Below are 15596 nucleotides of genomic sequence, written 5' to 3'. Positions count from 1 at the left end.
TCTCCTAGACAAAGTCCTCTAATCATACTCATATGAAATTCGTCATTAGCCCCATCCCTAGGAAAAGGATTACTACTTCCCACTGCCTCTGTACAGACCGCTAAATTTGAAACCCAAGGGTTAACAGTAATAATTAGTTGATGACACTATGCCTACATAATCCTTACAATTTTCCCCATAAATCGTAGGTGCATATTTGCTACTTTGGGAGCCCATTTTCAACCAAATCTTAAGAACTCTATAGGGAAGCGAGGAAGCCACTTTACCAAATAGCCTCTCCTTTTGCTAGCTATGTGACTGTGTGTCTCACAAAGACCTACCTCTCACTGGAATCGGCTGTACAAATCTCTTTACAGAGACATCTGACAATCCGGTCAACCACAAGAGTGCAGTGTCAGAGCACACATTCGCATACAATTCTTACACATATACTTACAAATTTAAGTATGCAGCATATAATACAGCTTATGTGCACATTATGAGCCATCCAGCCATCAAAACCTGCTGTGTTCCAACACTGCTTCTACGCAGCTCCTGCAAAACTTGTTTGCAGAGCGCAACTCGATCTGTACCAACAGATCTTTTACATTTGTCCCAAGAAAACAATTTTATGGCCTGTGGTTCTTTTAATGCAAAAAATGCAAAAAGAAAATCAGCTCTAAGGTGTTAGAATGCACCAAAAAATAAGGTACAATTCACTCACCTTAGATGATCTTGCATTCCATGCACAGACACCATCATTTTTGCTGAGGAATGGAAACAGTCAACTCTTTTTCAGATGTCCCACATCCATTTATAAACAAATTGTGGATATCAAATGCAATGATTTTTGATCACACACTTTTTATGCAAGAATGCCTCACTGCTCCTTGTAAGGGACTTTTGAACCCGATAGCTAGATGGACTCCCTACGAATATTCGGGAACACACAGAGGCACACACGAGGGTAGAGTCAATGGATGTTTGTTTATTTCAGGAAATGTCCCGAGCATATATACAGTTAGAACAACAGAAAAATTAATTTTGCAATAAGGGGCTAGGCTTTAGTATGACTCATGATCACATGATACTTTTCGGCATACTACACAAGTTTAAACTGTTGCCATAACAAATTTACCAATCAAGATGTTCTTATGTGCAACTATTTCTGCAGAGTCAGACATAGCCAAACAAACAAGATGTTATGACTATAAATCAGGCATAATTGCAGGAGAAACGAGAAGAATATACAGCATGAAAACACCAGTAACCCTTCAATTTCCTCTTTTATCATGAATATGATGAATTCCATTAAATCACTTGGGAAACAGGCTTGTCCAAGCCTGTTCATCAGCCTTTTTAATCATTCTGTTAATCCCTTCTCCAAATAACAACTATACAGGACAAGTATAACCAAAACATTAACACAGACAGCAAGTGGGCAGGTTCCTTCCACCTCACTTCCTGTGGGTGGTGACCACACTGTAGACACATCATACCATGAATGGTGGGTATCCTGGGACAACTGAGTGGTGCTGCAAGTTTGCCCCCCTCATCTTGGCTGTTTTTACAATTGCCTGATGTACTGTGGAATTATATGTTAAGGTGCTGTAAGAATTTCCTTTGTTGCTTAAGCACATCTATAATTGGACCAATGGGTAGTGAAAAATCACCTATTGGAAGTGCATGGGCTTATTTGTTATTGAGTCCTCAAAACACACAGGCCTGAATAGGCCTAAGTCATTTCAGTATGATCCATGTTGGCAGAAAGACCAACAAAATCAAAAGACTAAGTATACACAGTGCTTTCCCAGAAATCTGGGGAGAATAGCATCCATAAGATGTTTGACTATCTCTGAATGAGAGATAGACTTGCCATCAGCCAAGACAAATTCCCTCTGCATCCCTATACGGCCAAAATCGTGTACAACACCATGTGCATATTTGGAATCAGTATAACTATTGACTGCCTGTCTTGAATCTGTGATGCAATCATGAGGCTTCAATAACCTCATCAGTTTCTCCTTTTAACCTCAAGCATTAAGAATGGGGCAGGTCCTGATGTGGGAGAAGCATCCTGAATAGTTAGGGGGGTAGTAAACAGGAGACGTATCTCATAACCACTCATTCTCTAAACAGTTGTGTGTTCAGATTTTTTAACAATTGCAAAACTTGATGTAATGTGTGCAAAATAGTTGAATGTCCCAATGTGAGAACCGTTGACATCTCTACCCCCACTGCACAGGCTGCCAGAGCCCATAGACACGCTGGCATTCCTTCTACCGGAACTGAAACTGGAAAAATAGGCTACAGGTCTCAGCTTACCTCCATGCTCCTGCGCAAGGACAGCAGCCATTGTTTTACAATTGTCCCTCGTATACAAATAAAAAGGTTTACAATAATCAGGGATTCCCAGGCCTGGGGCAGCCACTATTGCAGTTTTCAACCTTGTTTAAGCATGTATTTTTTCATCATCCCAAGTCACTAGGTCTGGAGCTTCTGTCAAAGTGCTTTGTCTGAGTATATTATCAAAATGGCAACAGTCAGGTATCCATTGGCAGCAGTACCCAAACATTCCTAAAAAGGACAGCATGTCTTTTTTTGTTAGTGGGCGTGTCATTCCCATGACAGCTGTAACCCTTGCTGAGCTTATTTTGCATTCCCCTGGGGTGAGTGTAAACCCCAAATACTCAACCTGTGGAAGACAGAGCTGGGCTCTGGAGTGAGAGACTTTGCGACCCTCTTTACACAGATAATTCAGCAGACATACAGTATCAACCTGACTAGCCTCCAGGGAGGGAATACACAACAGTAAGTCATCGACATAATGAAAGACGGAACCCTGGCCAGCTGTCCAAGACTACAATGTAGCATGGAGCGCTATGGAGAAGACTGCAGATGAGTCTATATAGCCTTAGGTTAGTTGGCAACCTTTAAAACCAGTTCTCTCCTCCTCCCTTCATATATTCCATATCCCACATGGAATCAGGGACAAATGCATCATAGGCACTTGTGTCTCCTAGACAAAGTCCTCTAATCATACTCATATGAAATTCGTCATTAGCCCCATCCCTAGGAAAAGGATTACTACTTCCCACTGCCTCTGTACAGACCGCTAAATTTGAAACCCAAGGGTTAACAGTAATAATTAGTTGATGACACTATGCCTACATAATCCTTACAATTTTCCCCATAAATCGTAGGTGCATATTTGCTACTTTGGGAGCCCATTTTCAACCAAATCTTAAGAACTCTATAGGGAAGCGAGGAAGCCACTTTACCAAATAGCCTCTCCTTTTGCTAGCTATGTGACTGTGTGTCTCACAAAGACCTACCTCTCACTGGAATCGGCTGTACAAATCTCTTTACAGAGACATCTGACAATCCGGTCAACCACAAGAGTGCAGTGTCAGAGCACACATTCGCATACAATTCTTACACATATACTTACAAATTTAAGTATGCAGCATATAATACAGCTTATGTGCACATTATGAGCCATCCAGCCATCAAAACCTGCTGTGTTCCAACACTGCTTCTACGCAGCTCCTGCAAAACTTGTTTGCAGAGCGCAACTCGATCTGTACCAACAGATCTTTTACATTTGTCCCAAGAAAACAATTTTATGGCCTGTGGTTCTTTTAATGCAAAAAATGCAAAAAGAAAATCAGCTCTAAGGTGTTAGAATGCACCAAAAAATAAGGTACAATTCACTCACCTTAGATGATCTTGCATTCCATGCACAGACACCATCATTTTTGCTGAGGAATGGAAACAGTCAACTCTTTTTCAGATGTCCCACATCCATTTATAAACAAATTGTGGATATCAAATGCAATGATTTTTGATCACACACTTTTTATGCAAGAATGCCTCACTGCTCCTTGTAAGGGACTTTTGAACCCGATAGCTAGATGGACTCCCTACGAATATTCGGGAACACACAGAGGCACACACGAGGGTAGAGTCAATGGATGTTTGTTTATTTCAGGAAATGTCCCGAGCATATATACAGTTAGAACAACAGAAAAATTAATTTTGCAATAAGGGGCTAGGCTTTAGTATGACTCATGATCACATGATACTTTTCGGCATACTACACAAGTTTAAACTGTTGCCATAACAAATTTACCAATCAAGATGTTCTTATGTGCAACTATTTCTGCAGAGTCAGACTTAGCCCAACAAACAAGACGTTATAACTATAAATCAGGCATAATTGCAGGATAAACTAGAAGAATATCCAGCATGAAAACACAATTAACCCTTCACTTCTCACTTGGAGAAACAAAACTGCTCATATGTGAAAATTTTATAAAAGCCACTCAGTATTTTAGGTTCCTTGGTCCTTTTAAAAGGAAATTGAACATTCTCTAACTTAATGCTTTCTTTTTGTATCATTTTAACACAGTAATAGGATTTCAATCACTGTCAAGCTTCTGTGCTTTTCTGTGCAGAATGTAACCTCTACTACCTCTTGTCCACTGTGCTGCAGTGCGCTGAACAAATCCATGGCCTACACAATGAAGACAGCTATGTTCTCTTTCCTTGATAAATGCATTATGGGCACTTTAAGTGAATAATAAATTGATATGTTCTTTTCAAACCAGTATCAGTATCCTGGTAGGTAAATAAGTAGCCAGTTCGAATTATACATAGTTTCCTATGATTTTACCCATTATTGTGTATTTTAATGACGTGGTTTGGAGAGTTGAAAATGGCTATGATGGGAATGCCATCCTTTACTTGGCTTATTTGGCATGCTTTCTCTGTTTACAGGTAGAGGAACGCTCTCGGCTCAACCGTCAGAGCTCTCCTGCAATGCCACATAAAGTAGCTAACAGGATTTCTGACCCTAACCTGCCTCCAAGATCAGAATCTTTTAGCATCAGTGGGGTACAGCCAGCACGGACACCGCCAATGCACAGGCCAATAGACCCACAGGTATTTTTTTAATTAATCGCTACATCACGTTAATTTGTAATACCTGTATCTAGGAATAATTAATGAGATTCTATTTACAAATTCCAAAGCCTTGTTTTTCTCCACCATGAGCAGTAGGTGGCATCAGTTTTCTTTTCTGATAAGAGTTTGTGGGGTGACATCACACTGGCTCTAGGGCGAGAACAATGCAAACTTTGGTCTGCTCTCTCACGGCATGCCAATAATTTATTCGGAGCTCTCTCCTAGGCATAAAAGACAAATTACATCAGGTTAAAGTTGCCTGTGTTGTTAAATGCTTATCTGTGACATAGTAAAATATTGGGAAAAAAAAATTCTATCCTGGCCAATAAGTGTTTTTTTTTTTTTTTTTTTAAATCTCAAAGATATCGGTAGCAAATATTGACCCAACTTAAATCTAAATATGTGAAATTTAAAATGTTTATTGGTTGATTTAAACATACTCACAGTCAGTTCAGTTATCCAGTAAATGGTCTTTAATCTAATGTTCTTGGATTTAGTGTACACATTGGGTGCTGAATGCTTTGCATAGTAGATGCTTTTATTATGGTGAATTAAAGTGATTGTAAAAGGTAAGTTAACTTGCCTGCTCTGTGCAATGGTTTTGCATTGAGCAACCCCGATCCCTCTCTTTGGCATCCCCACTGGCGCTCTCGACTCCTCCTCTTCTTGGTATGCCACCATAAGAAACCAGTTCCTATGGCGGCACATTTGTGGGCTCAATTCCGAGCCCCGCTGTGTGCGTCTATTGGTACATGCCGCATGGCTTAGTCCTGCTCTCTCATAACCAGATTTGAATTACAGCAGCTAAAAAAAACCCGAAGCCTTTACAACCACTTTGTTTTTAATCGAATGTGCATCAAATGATCAAATCTATTTCCTTTTGTCCCATAATTCACAAAAAATCTAATTCAGATTTGAACATACTGTATATGTATGTATAGCTATACTTAAAGTGGGCCAAATGTCAAAATTTGGGGGCCTTCATTGCAGGCTTCCTTCTGAAAGTGCTTTTTACCTAGCTACAGTATGTCTGACTTAAGTATGTTTCTGTAACAGTGATGTCAATGGCATGCTGTAAATGAGTGACAGAAAAAATGCTGCGCTACCTTCAATGATATACATAATACAAACAATATTTCTCAAATATCAAATAATTAACAAACATACAAATCCTAAAAATCTAAATCATACCCCAAAATAAACAAATGCAAAATTAAATAAATACTGTCCACTTACATGGTCAAGTTGTGAGAAGTGTTTAAGCATATATGTGACCTGCAGTGTTACAACCTCTTATCACGCAAATGTTCTTTACTTCTTTGTTCTAAGTCAGTGACTTAGACAGCACTGAAGTGAAAGTATCAGAATGATAACCAGAGAACCAGCATTTCCAATAGTAACAGTGTCCATTTAATAATGGGCCACCTGAACTGTAGATGAAAGGCCATGGTCATCATAAAGTGGCACTCCAGGAAAAAGTTTTATTCGGTTATGTCTCAATTTAAACCTATTTATTAACTCCTGTAAATCCCTGTGTAAACATACTAGAGGAGGAGGGGGGGGGGGGGTAGAGGTATAACCTCACCATCGGTCTGCTGCTTTTTGATTATCCTGTCAAAGGCAGGGACAGGGCATAGACAAGGTAGTGTTGCCTAAGTGAAGAGAGGTCCAGGATCAGGATGTGGTGCTTGTCTTAGGTTCCTCGTAGCCAGACTGAATAAAATAACGCATTCTATGGCAGTTACAGTGACTTTCAAGGATGTATTTAACTGAAAATTTAGCTATTTCCCTGAGCTAAGATTTAGGCTGGGTTCACACATGTCCGGTGCTAATTTCCCCTCCCCTTCCCCAGTTTTCACTGCAAATTTTCTAAGCAGCTGTTCAGCTGCAATTTAAATGCGATTCAGATGCACATTTTTGGAGCCGACAGCCACCAGCATCATAAACATTAGCTGGTTGTTAAGGAGCGGGCTGGGAAGCTGGGCACGCATCCTTGACGGATGATTTATCAGCTGTCAGCAGGGTTCCCCTGCCCCCTAACCCATAAACCATCCATAATCAAATTTTTTTTTCTTCAAAAAACGGCATGTCTCCCCCCTCCTTAAATCCATTCCAGACCCTTTGAGGGGAACTCCCACACCAAAATGTTTAGAAAAATGGTCCCCCACAAAATCCATACCAGACCCTTATTTAAGCATGCAGCCTGGCAGACCAGGAAAGGGGGGGGGGGACAAGCGAGCGCCACCCCTCTTGAACCATACCAGAGGGTGGGTGGCTGGCTGGCACCCTGTGGTGGGTGGCTGGCTGTCTGGCACCCTGTTGTGGGTGGGTGGCTGGCTGTCTGGCATCCTGTGGTGGGTGGCTGGCACCCTGTGGTGGGTGGCTGGCTGTCTGGCACCCTGTGGTGGGTGGCTGGCTGTCTGGCACCCTGTCGTGGGTGGGTGGGTGGCTGGCTGTCTGGCATCCTGTGGTGGGTGGCTGGCACCCTGTGGTGGGTGGCTGGCTGGCAACCTGTGGTAGGTGGGTGGCTGGCACAGGGGCAGTGGGTGGCTGGCTGGTACAGGGCCTATGGGCGGCTGGCTGGTACAGTGCCTGTGGCTGGCTGGTACATGGCCTGTGGGTGGCTGGCTGGCTGGCACCCTGTCTGTGGGTGACTGGCTGTCTGGCACCCTGTGGTGGGTGGCTGGCTGTCTGGCACCCTGTCTGTGGGTGGATGGCTGTCTGGCACCATGTGGTGGGTGGGTGGCTGGCTGTCTGGCACCCTGTGGTGGGTGGCTGTCTGGCACCCTGTGGTGGGTGGCTGGCTGGCACAAGGGCAGTGGGTGGCTGGCTGGTACAGGGCCTGTGGGCGGCTGGCTGGTACAGGGCCTGTGGTGGGTGGCTGGCTGTCTGGCACCCTGTCTGTGGGTGGCTGACTGGCTGGCACCCTGTTGTGGGTGGGTGGCTGGCTGGTACAGGGCCTGTGGTTGGCTGGCAGGTACAGTGCCTGTGGCTGGCTTGCTGGCTGGTACAGTGCCTGTGGCTAGCTGGCTGGCTTGCTGATACAGTGCCTGTGGCTGGCTGGTACTGGTACAGAGCCTGTGGGTGTGGGTGGCTGGCTGGCACTGTGCTGCTGTGCGTGGGTGTATGGCTGTGATACACACCCACGAGACTAGTCCCGACTCCAGAAGAGGCTGTCTAAGGCGAGGGAGGCAGCCTAAGAAAGCAGAATGATAATTGGTCTACCCCTAATTCAGATGCGTACCCATAGAAGGCAATAGCCAGGAATTTGCTTTCCGAACCACACCACAGTGCTCAGAAAACGCACAGGACTCTTTTTTAATTCACAGCAAATTCGAACTGCCGCTGCATCAGATATCTGTGAAGCGGCTGCATAGAAAAGGCTGCCAGTTCACATGTCATGCGAATCAGATGCGATTCAAAATGCATCCAATCCACATATACAGTCATGTCCATAAATATTGGGACATTGACACAATTCTCATCTTTTTGGCTATACAGTGGGTACGGAAAGTATTCAGACCCCCTTAAATTTTTCACTCTTTGTTATATTGCAGCCATTTGCTAAAATCATTTAAGTTCATTCTTCTTCCTCATGAATGTACACATAGCACCCCATACTGACAGAAAAACACAGAATTGTTGACATTGTTGCAGATTTATTAAAAAAGAAAAACTGAAATATCACATGGTCCTAAGTATTTAGACCCTTTGCTCAGTATTTAGTAGAAGCCCCCTTTTGATCTAATACAGCCAGGAGTCTTTTTGGGAAAGATGCAACAAGTCTTTCACACCTGGATTTGGGTATCCTCTGCCATTCCTCCTTGCAGATCCTCTCCAGTTCTGTCAGGTTGGATGGTAAACGTTGGTGGACAGCCATTTTTAGGTCTCTCCAGAGATGCTCAATTGGGTTTAAGTCAGGGCTCTGGCTGGGCCATTCAAGAACAGTCACGGAGTTGTTGTGAAACCACTCCTTCGTTATTTTAGCTGTGTGCTTAGGGTCATTGTCTTGTTGGAAGGTAAACCTTCGGCCCAGTCTGAGGTCCAGAGCACTCTGGAGAAGGTTTTTGTCCAGGATATCCCTGTACTTGGCCGCATTCATCTTTCCCTCGATTGCAACCAGTCGTCCTATCCCTGCAGCTGAAAAACACCCCCACAGCATGATGCTGCCACCACCATGCTTCACTGTTGGGACTGTATTGGACAGGTGATGAGCAGTGCCTGGTTTTCTCCACACATACCGCTTAGAATTAAGGCCAAAAAGTTCTATTTTGGTCTCATCAGACCAGAGAATCTTATTTCTCACCATCTTGGAGTCCCTCAGGTGTTTTTTAGCAAACTCCATGCGGGTTTTCATGTGTCTTACACTGAGGAGAGGCTTCCGTCGGGCCACTCTGCCATAAAGCCCCGACTGGTGGAGGGCTGCAGTGATGGTTGACTTTCTACAACTTTCTCCCATCTCCTGACTGCATCTCTGGAGCTCAGCCACAGCGATCTTTGGGTTCTTCTTTACCTCTCTCACCAAGGCTCTTCTCCCCCGATAGCTCAGTTTGGCCGGACGGCCAGCTCTAGGAAGGGTTCTGGTCGTCCCAAACGTCTTCCATTTGAGGATTATGGAGGCCACTGTGCTCTTAGGAACCTTAAGTGCAGCAGAAATCTTTTTGTAACCTTGGCCAGATCTGTGCCTTGCCACAATTCTGTCTCTGAGCTCTTCAGGCAGTTCCTTTGACCTCATGATTCTCATTTGCTCTGAAATGCATTGTGATCTGGAAGGTCTTATATAGACAGGTGTGTGGCTTTCCTAATCAAGTCCAATCAGTATAATCAAACACAGCTGGACTCAAATGAAGGTGTAGAACCATCTCAAGGATGATCAGAAGAAATGGAAAGCACCTGAGTTAAATATATGAGTGTCACAGCAAAGGGTCTGAATACTTAGGACCATGTGATATTTCAGTTTTTCTTTTTTAATAAATCTGCAACAATGTCAACAATTCTGTGTTTTTCTGTCAGTATGGGGTGCTGTGTGTACATTCATGAGGAAGAAGAATGAACCTAAATGATTTTAGCAAATGGCTGCAATATAACAAAGAGTGAAAAATTTAAGGGGGTCTGAATACTTTCCGTACCCACTGTATACACCACCACAATTGGCTTGAAATGAAACAAACAAGATGTGATTTAACTGCAGAATTTCAGCTTTAATTTGAGGGTATTTACATCCAAATCAGGTGAACGGTGTAGGAATTACAACAGTTTTTATATGTCCCTTCCATTTTTTAAGGGACCAAAAGTAATGGGACAGATTAACAATCATAAATCAAACTTTCACTTTTTAATACTTGGTTGCAAATCCTTTGCAGTCAATTACAGCCTGAAGCCTGGAATGCATAGACATCACCAGACGCTGGGTTTCATCCCTGGTGATGCTCTGCCAGGCCTCTACTGCAACTGTCTTCGGTTCCTGCTTGTTCTTGGGGCATTTTCCCTTCAGTTTTGTCTTCAGCAAGTGAAATGCATGCTCAATCGGATTCAGGTCAGGTGATTGACTTGGCCATTGCATAACATTCCACTTCTTTCCCTTAAAAAAACTTTGGTTGCTTTCGCAGTATGCTTCAGGTCATTGTCCATCTGCGCTGTGAAGCACCGTCCGATGAGTTCTGAAGCATTTGGCTGAATATAAGCAGATAATATTGCCTGAAACACTTTAGAATTCATTCTGCTGCTTTTGTCAGCAGTCATATCATCAATAAATACAAGAGAACCCATTCCATTGGCAGCCATACATGCCCACGCCATGACACTACCACCACCATGTTTCACTAATGAGGTGGTATGCTTTGGATCATAAGCAGTTCCTTTCCTTCTCCATACTCTTCTCTTCCCATCACTCTGGTACAAGTTGATCTTGGTCTCATCTGTCCATAGGATGTTGTTCCAGAACAGTGAAGGCTTTTTTAGATGTTGTTTGGCAAACTCTACTCTGGCCTTCTTGCTTTTGAGGCTCACCAATGGTTTACATCTTGTGGTGAACCCTCTGTATTCACTCTGGTGAAGTCTTCTCTTGATTGTTGACTTTGACACACATACACCTACCTCCTGGGGAGTGTTCTTGATCTGGCCATCTGTTGTGAAGGGTGTTTTCTTCACCAGGGAAAGAATTCTTCGGTCATCCACCACAGTTGTTTTGCGTGGTCTTCCGAATCTTTTGGTATTGCTGAGCTCACCGGTGCGTTCTTTCTTTTTAAGGATGTTCCAAACAGTTGATTTGGCCACACCTAATGTTTTTGCTATCTCTCTGATGGGTTTGTTTTGTTTTTTTCAGCATAATGATGGCTTGCTTCACTGATAATGACAGTTATTTGGATCTCATATTGAGAGTTGACAGCAACAGATTCCAAATGCAAATAGCACACTTGAAATGAAAGCTGGACCTTTTATCTGCTCCTTGTAAATGGGATAATGAGGGAATTACACACACCTGGCCATGGAACAGCTGAGCAGCCAATTGTCCCATTACTTTTGGACCCCTTAAAAAGTGGGAGGCACATACACAAACTGTTGTAATATCTACACGTTTCACCTGATTTGGATGTAAATACCCTCAAATTAAAGCTGAAAGTCTGCAGTTAAATCACATCTTGTTTGTTTCATTTCAAATCCATTGTGGTGGTGTATAGAGTCAAAAAGATTAGAATTGTGTTGTTGTCCCAATATTTTGGGAGAGACTATATAAATGAACACTTGTTTATTTTATCTCTTCAGCTAATTGGCATTACACATTATAAAGAGTATATACAGAATATTTAACATTCCTGAGGCCTATAAATCTGTCTTTCATGTTACACCTTTTTGTTTTATATATTCATTCTGGTTAAGAACATGATTAGTACTTCATGTCAAAAGCAATTTCTGTTTACAGGACGTAAGTGGAAACGAAGCAAAGACATGTTACCAGTAATATTATCTAATTTGGTTTTCATTCCTTTGTCAAATGCTAATAAAAGGGCAACAGGTTTTGCAGAAATGATAGATATATTTAACGGTAAAAGGAGTCCTATGAGCTAACCAATAGAAAAAATTCACCAAATTTATTTTAACACAATAAACACCACTGTGTTAGAAAACCATAAATATAGCATCCATACTTTTAATGGTACAGTGTTAGAAAGCAAATACCTGTATTAGAGGATTCTGATAGGGGTGGCCATTCCCTGTCATATGCCAATTCCATCGCAGCAATAAATACATATTTTTTTTCATATATCATAGTTATATAAATAATGCCCAGTTATCAAAGGAGCTTTGCATTCATTTGTAGTACTGTTTCCTATTTCTGCATAATTGTTCACGCAATTCTATTCCCGACTGCTGTTTGCAATCTAAAAAGGTCCTATCTATTTCCCGTTCTTCCCCAGTAGCAGATGAAAGGGCTGCAAACAATGCAAATACTGGCTCTGTCCACAATGGGGCTGAGTTCATGTATGTCCTATGGCTTGCATCATCTTATCAGCATGAATCCAGCTTCAGGCGTAGTATGTGTACAGTTGAAACAATCACATCTCTACACTTTGATCTGCAGATCTGAAGAAAATAAATAAACACTAGTGTACACTGAGCACAGGAAAATATATTTTCCCTTTCTTTATCAGACATCAGAAGTAAAAAATTGAATGAAGTAAAAAGTTGAGTCTCTAGAGAGGTTGATCAACCTATAGAATACTTATAACATCCTGGCTGTTAACTTGGATTAAAAGGAACCCACCAGGACAGAAATATTGGAGCATCCATTGCTAAGGCAACATTTAGAGATGTCAGATGTCACCTAAATTTAAATTTTTGCACATGCTCAATTATGACTGGTTCTTTTTAAGGATCCAGAAAGATTTAATAAGAGCCCCTTCATTTTTTACTGGCACAAATTTCCAGTTATAGCCAGCATCATTGAAGTCTGAGTTGGCTATATATTTGGGAAAAGGGAATAGTTTCTAATTCACCCATCATGTTCTATGTTTTTTGGTAGGGTAGCAAGACTTTGGCTTATTTTAACTGCAGTAGCACAGCGCAAAAGCCAATGTCTGCCAGGGTGAATTTTTAGGGAAGATATTAGTTCCTGGAGCCAGAATTTTGGCCCTGTGATCTTTTGGCAAAGCAGCCTTGGTCTTCAGTGCAATCAATTTTGGGATCAGTATGCAAACAAAAAGTTTACTTAAGTAAAGGTCGGTGTTAGGGTTAGTAGGACAGTTAACATAAGAGGGATCTTTGTGTAGCACTATAAGCTATTTACAGTATATTAAGAGTTAAGCAGATCTTATGTATAGCCCATATATGCAACAAATCAATCAGTTCTTCTCTCTGTATGACTCATTTTAGATACTTTAAGCATGAAAAAGATTGTATTTAAGTTGACACCCTTTAAAAAGTACATATACCTTTATGCATAGATGTAATCTTTTATTTTTTTTTTTACATTTTATTTTTATTAGATCCTTATATGAAATAACAGTGGCATTAGAAATGGTACATATGCAATAAAGACAACAATAATTCAGTAGACACCAGATGAATCACATAGATAAATGACTCTATCAAAACTGTGTCTACTGCACAAGGTAGACACAAAGACAAATTGTAAGGCGTCATGGCACAGTAAACACAAATGATCACCTGGAAGCATTATTACGCAAAAGGATCCTATTTTCAACATGAAAACGTAAAACAAGGCTCACAAACGATAAACTGTCAACCTCACAAAACCTTTTGCATGGAGCTGTTTTTGGAAGATATTGGGCCATGGCATGTGTTTTTGAGTGGCACTGGCAAGCCCCTTGGAGCCGTGGCTAAGGTTAACTGTGTCTGTAGCATCGTCTAGTGATGTTCCTCTCAATGCTGAATTAGAGCCTGGGGATTCTGATCATTCACTTGTCTAACCTCCTAACGTGGAGGTTAGCTTTCTAGTAAGCAGCACCCCCCCCCCCCCCCCCCATTTACGGTGGTAGTCTTACACTCCCAAGTGGTATTATTCCATTTAGTCGGTGGTGGAGCTTCGGATATATGAACTATGTGGATTTATGTATGAATTCTGGACTTTATGGACTTCATTGAATTGTTCACTGCAGTTATGTATTGTTATGCATTGCCTTTGATGTGTTACAGTATATCAGCACTTTGTTTAGAGAATAGCATTATATGTTTCATAGCACTAGGCAAGAAACAACTATTGTTTTTTGATACATTTTTTTATTTTTTTTCGAATGACAGCAAACCATTTTTTTCATAAAAATGGTTTCAGTTCTCTTGTATTCAGGTATTCGCAGCAGTCTGGATTTTGGACAGAGACCAAGTGCAGTTTGATTTTTTTTTTTTTTTAAACATGTCTCTGTACATGTTCATTCTTTCAAGGTTTCTGCAGATAGAAAATTTGAGATGCTTGCTCTTGTGGGTCCAGCTCTGCAACCAGCTCTTGCAGCTTTCACGATGTCCAGCCACCACTAACATGACTAGGGCAATGAACATCCAACCTGACCCTTTATTTATTGCATTCTGCTTTGTTTTTTTTTTTGTTTTGTTTTTTTTTGTTTTTTTTGTGGATTCCCTAGAACTTCTCCTCCTCCTTGCTTAAAGCAAGACAAGCCTTATCTGGGAAGATCTACCATCTTTTTTTTTTTGGCCTGGTATGAACACAGGCACTTCAATCCCAGAGATTACTCTGTGGCTCACTTTCTGACATTCCTACAAACCGGTCTTGACCAGGATTTGGCCTTAAGCACTCTCAAATGTCATGTTTCTGCTTTATCCAGTCTTTATAGTAGACGATAAGCATCTCTATTGGATGGATAAATAGAGACCCACATATAACACAGAGAGAGGCAATGCCACGTTCCCAAAATGCATGTGTAAATAAAACCCTTAAATAACAAATAATCAAGGAGTCACAGAACACATAAAAAATATATTTCACAGGTTAGAAAAAAAACAGACATCTAAAATTCACATATCAATTGTTAGGTCTCCCTTTACCAATAGATAGACTCCCCTAGATAAAAAGACTACAAGGTGTACAAGGTGTACAAAAACCTGCAGTAATAAGCAAGACATAAAGAGGATCCCTGCACAAAATGAAACAAACAAACCTGGGGATGGTGATGCACCCCACCTGCATGTTAACAATTACACCTACATCTGTTGATCTTTGTAAGGGAAAATTCAGGCCAGCCTTTCATGCATGCAAAGTATTTTGGCTTTGATTACTCTCACTGTCACACTTGCGTGATGAGAAATGATACCTCAGTGCAATGAATTTTATATGTCAGCTCAGATAAGTAAAATGTAAAAATCTAATTTAAAAAAGATATTCCCATACTGACATTCTCCTTATGGTCACTTGTCTGTTATTTCAATGTAAAGAGTGTAAAGTTAACTGTGAGCTCATATCTATAGCAGAGTTTAAACAAATATGTTTTTACCCTAAACTGCCTAATTTTTTAAGCCCTGCAAATCCTGAGAGCCACTGTAAAATTTGTTATCCCCTGTGTTGTTTTTGCGTTACCTTGTAGTAATAGGCTCACATGTTGTGGCTGCAGTTTGTAGTGTCACAGTTGATCAATTCCGTCAATGTATTGCTTCCGCTAGCCTGTACCTATCTGCAAGGG

General features: G+C 41.4%; 1 protein-coding gene across 11 annotated transcripts in view; it reads left to right on the top strand.

Annotated features, from left to right (window-relative positions):
* Positions 1–15596, top strand: part of TNIK (TRAF2 and NCK interacting kinase) — a 478118-nt gene that overhangs the window by 366350 nt on the left and 96172 nt on the right. For all 11 annotated transcript variants that reach the window (XM_082249643.1, XM_082249642.1, XM_082249649.1 and 8 more), the window contains one exon: positions 4759–4923. In XM_082249643.1, coding sequence (XP_082105769.1) covers positions 4759–4923 — 165 coding nt within the window. The remainder of the gene's footprint in view (positions 1–4758; positions 4924–15596) is intronic.

This window comes from Pelophylax lessonae (assembly GCF_965119305.1).
Source record: "Pelophylax lessonae genome assembly, chromosome: 3".
Taxonomy (NCBI): Eukaryota; Metazoa; Chordata; class Amphibia; order Anura; family Ranidae; genus Pelophylax; species Pelophylax lessonae.
The sequence above is the reverse complement of the archived record's forward strand: the minus strand, read 5'-3'. Positions and strand labels throughout refer to the sequence as shown.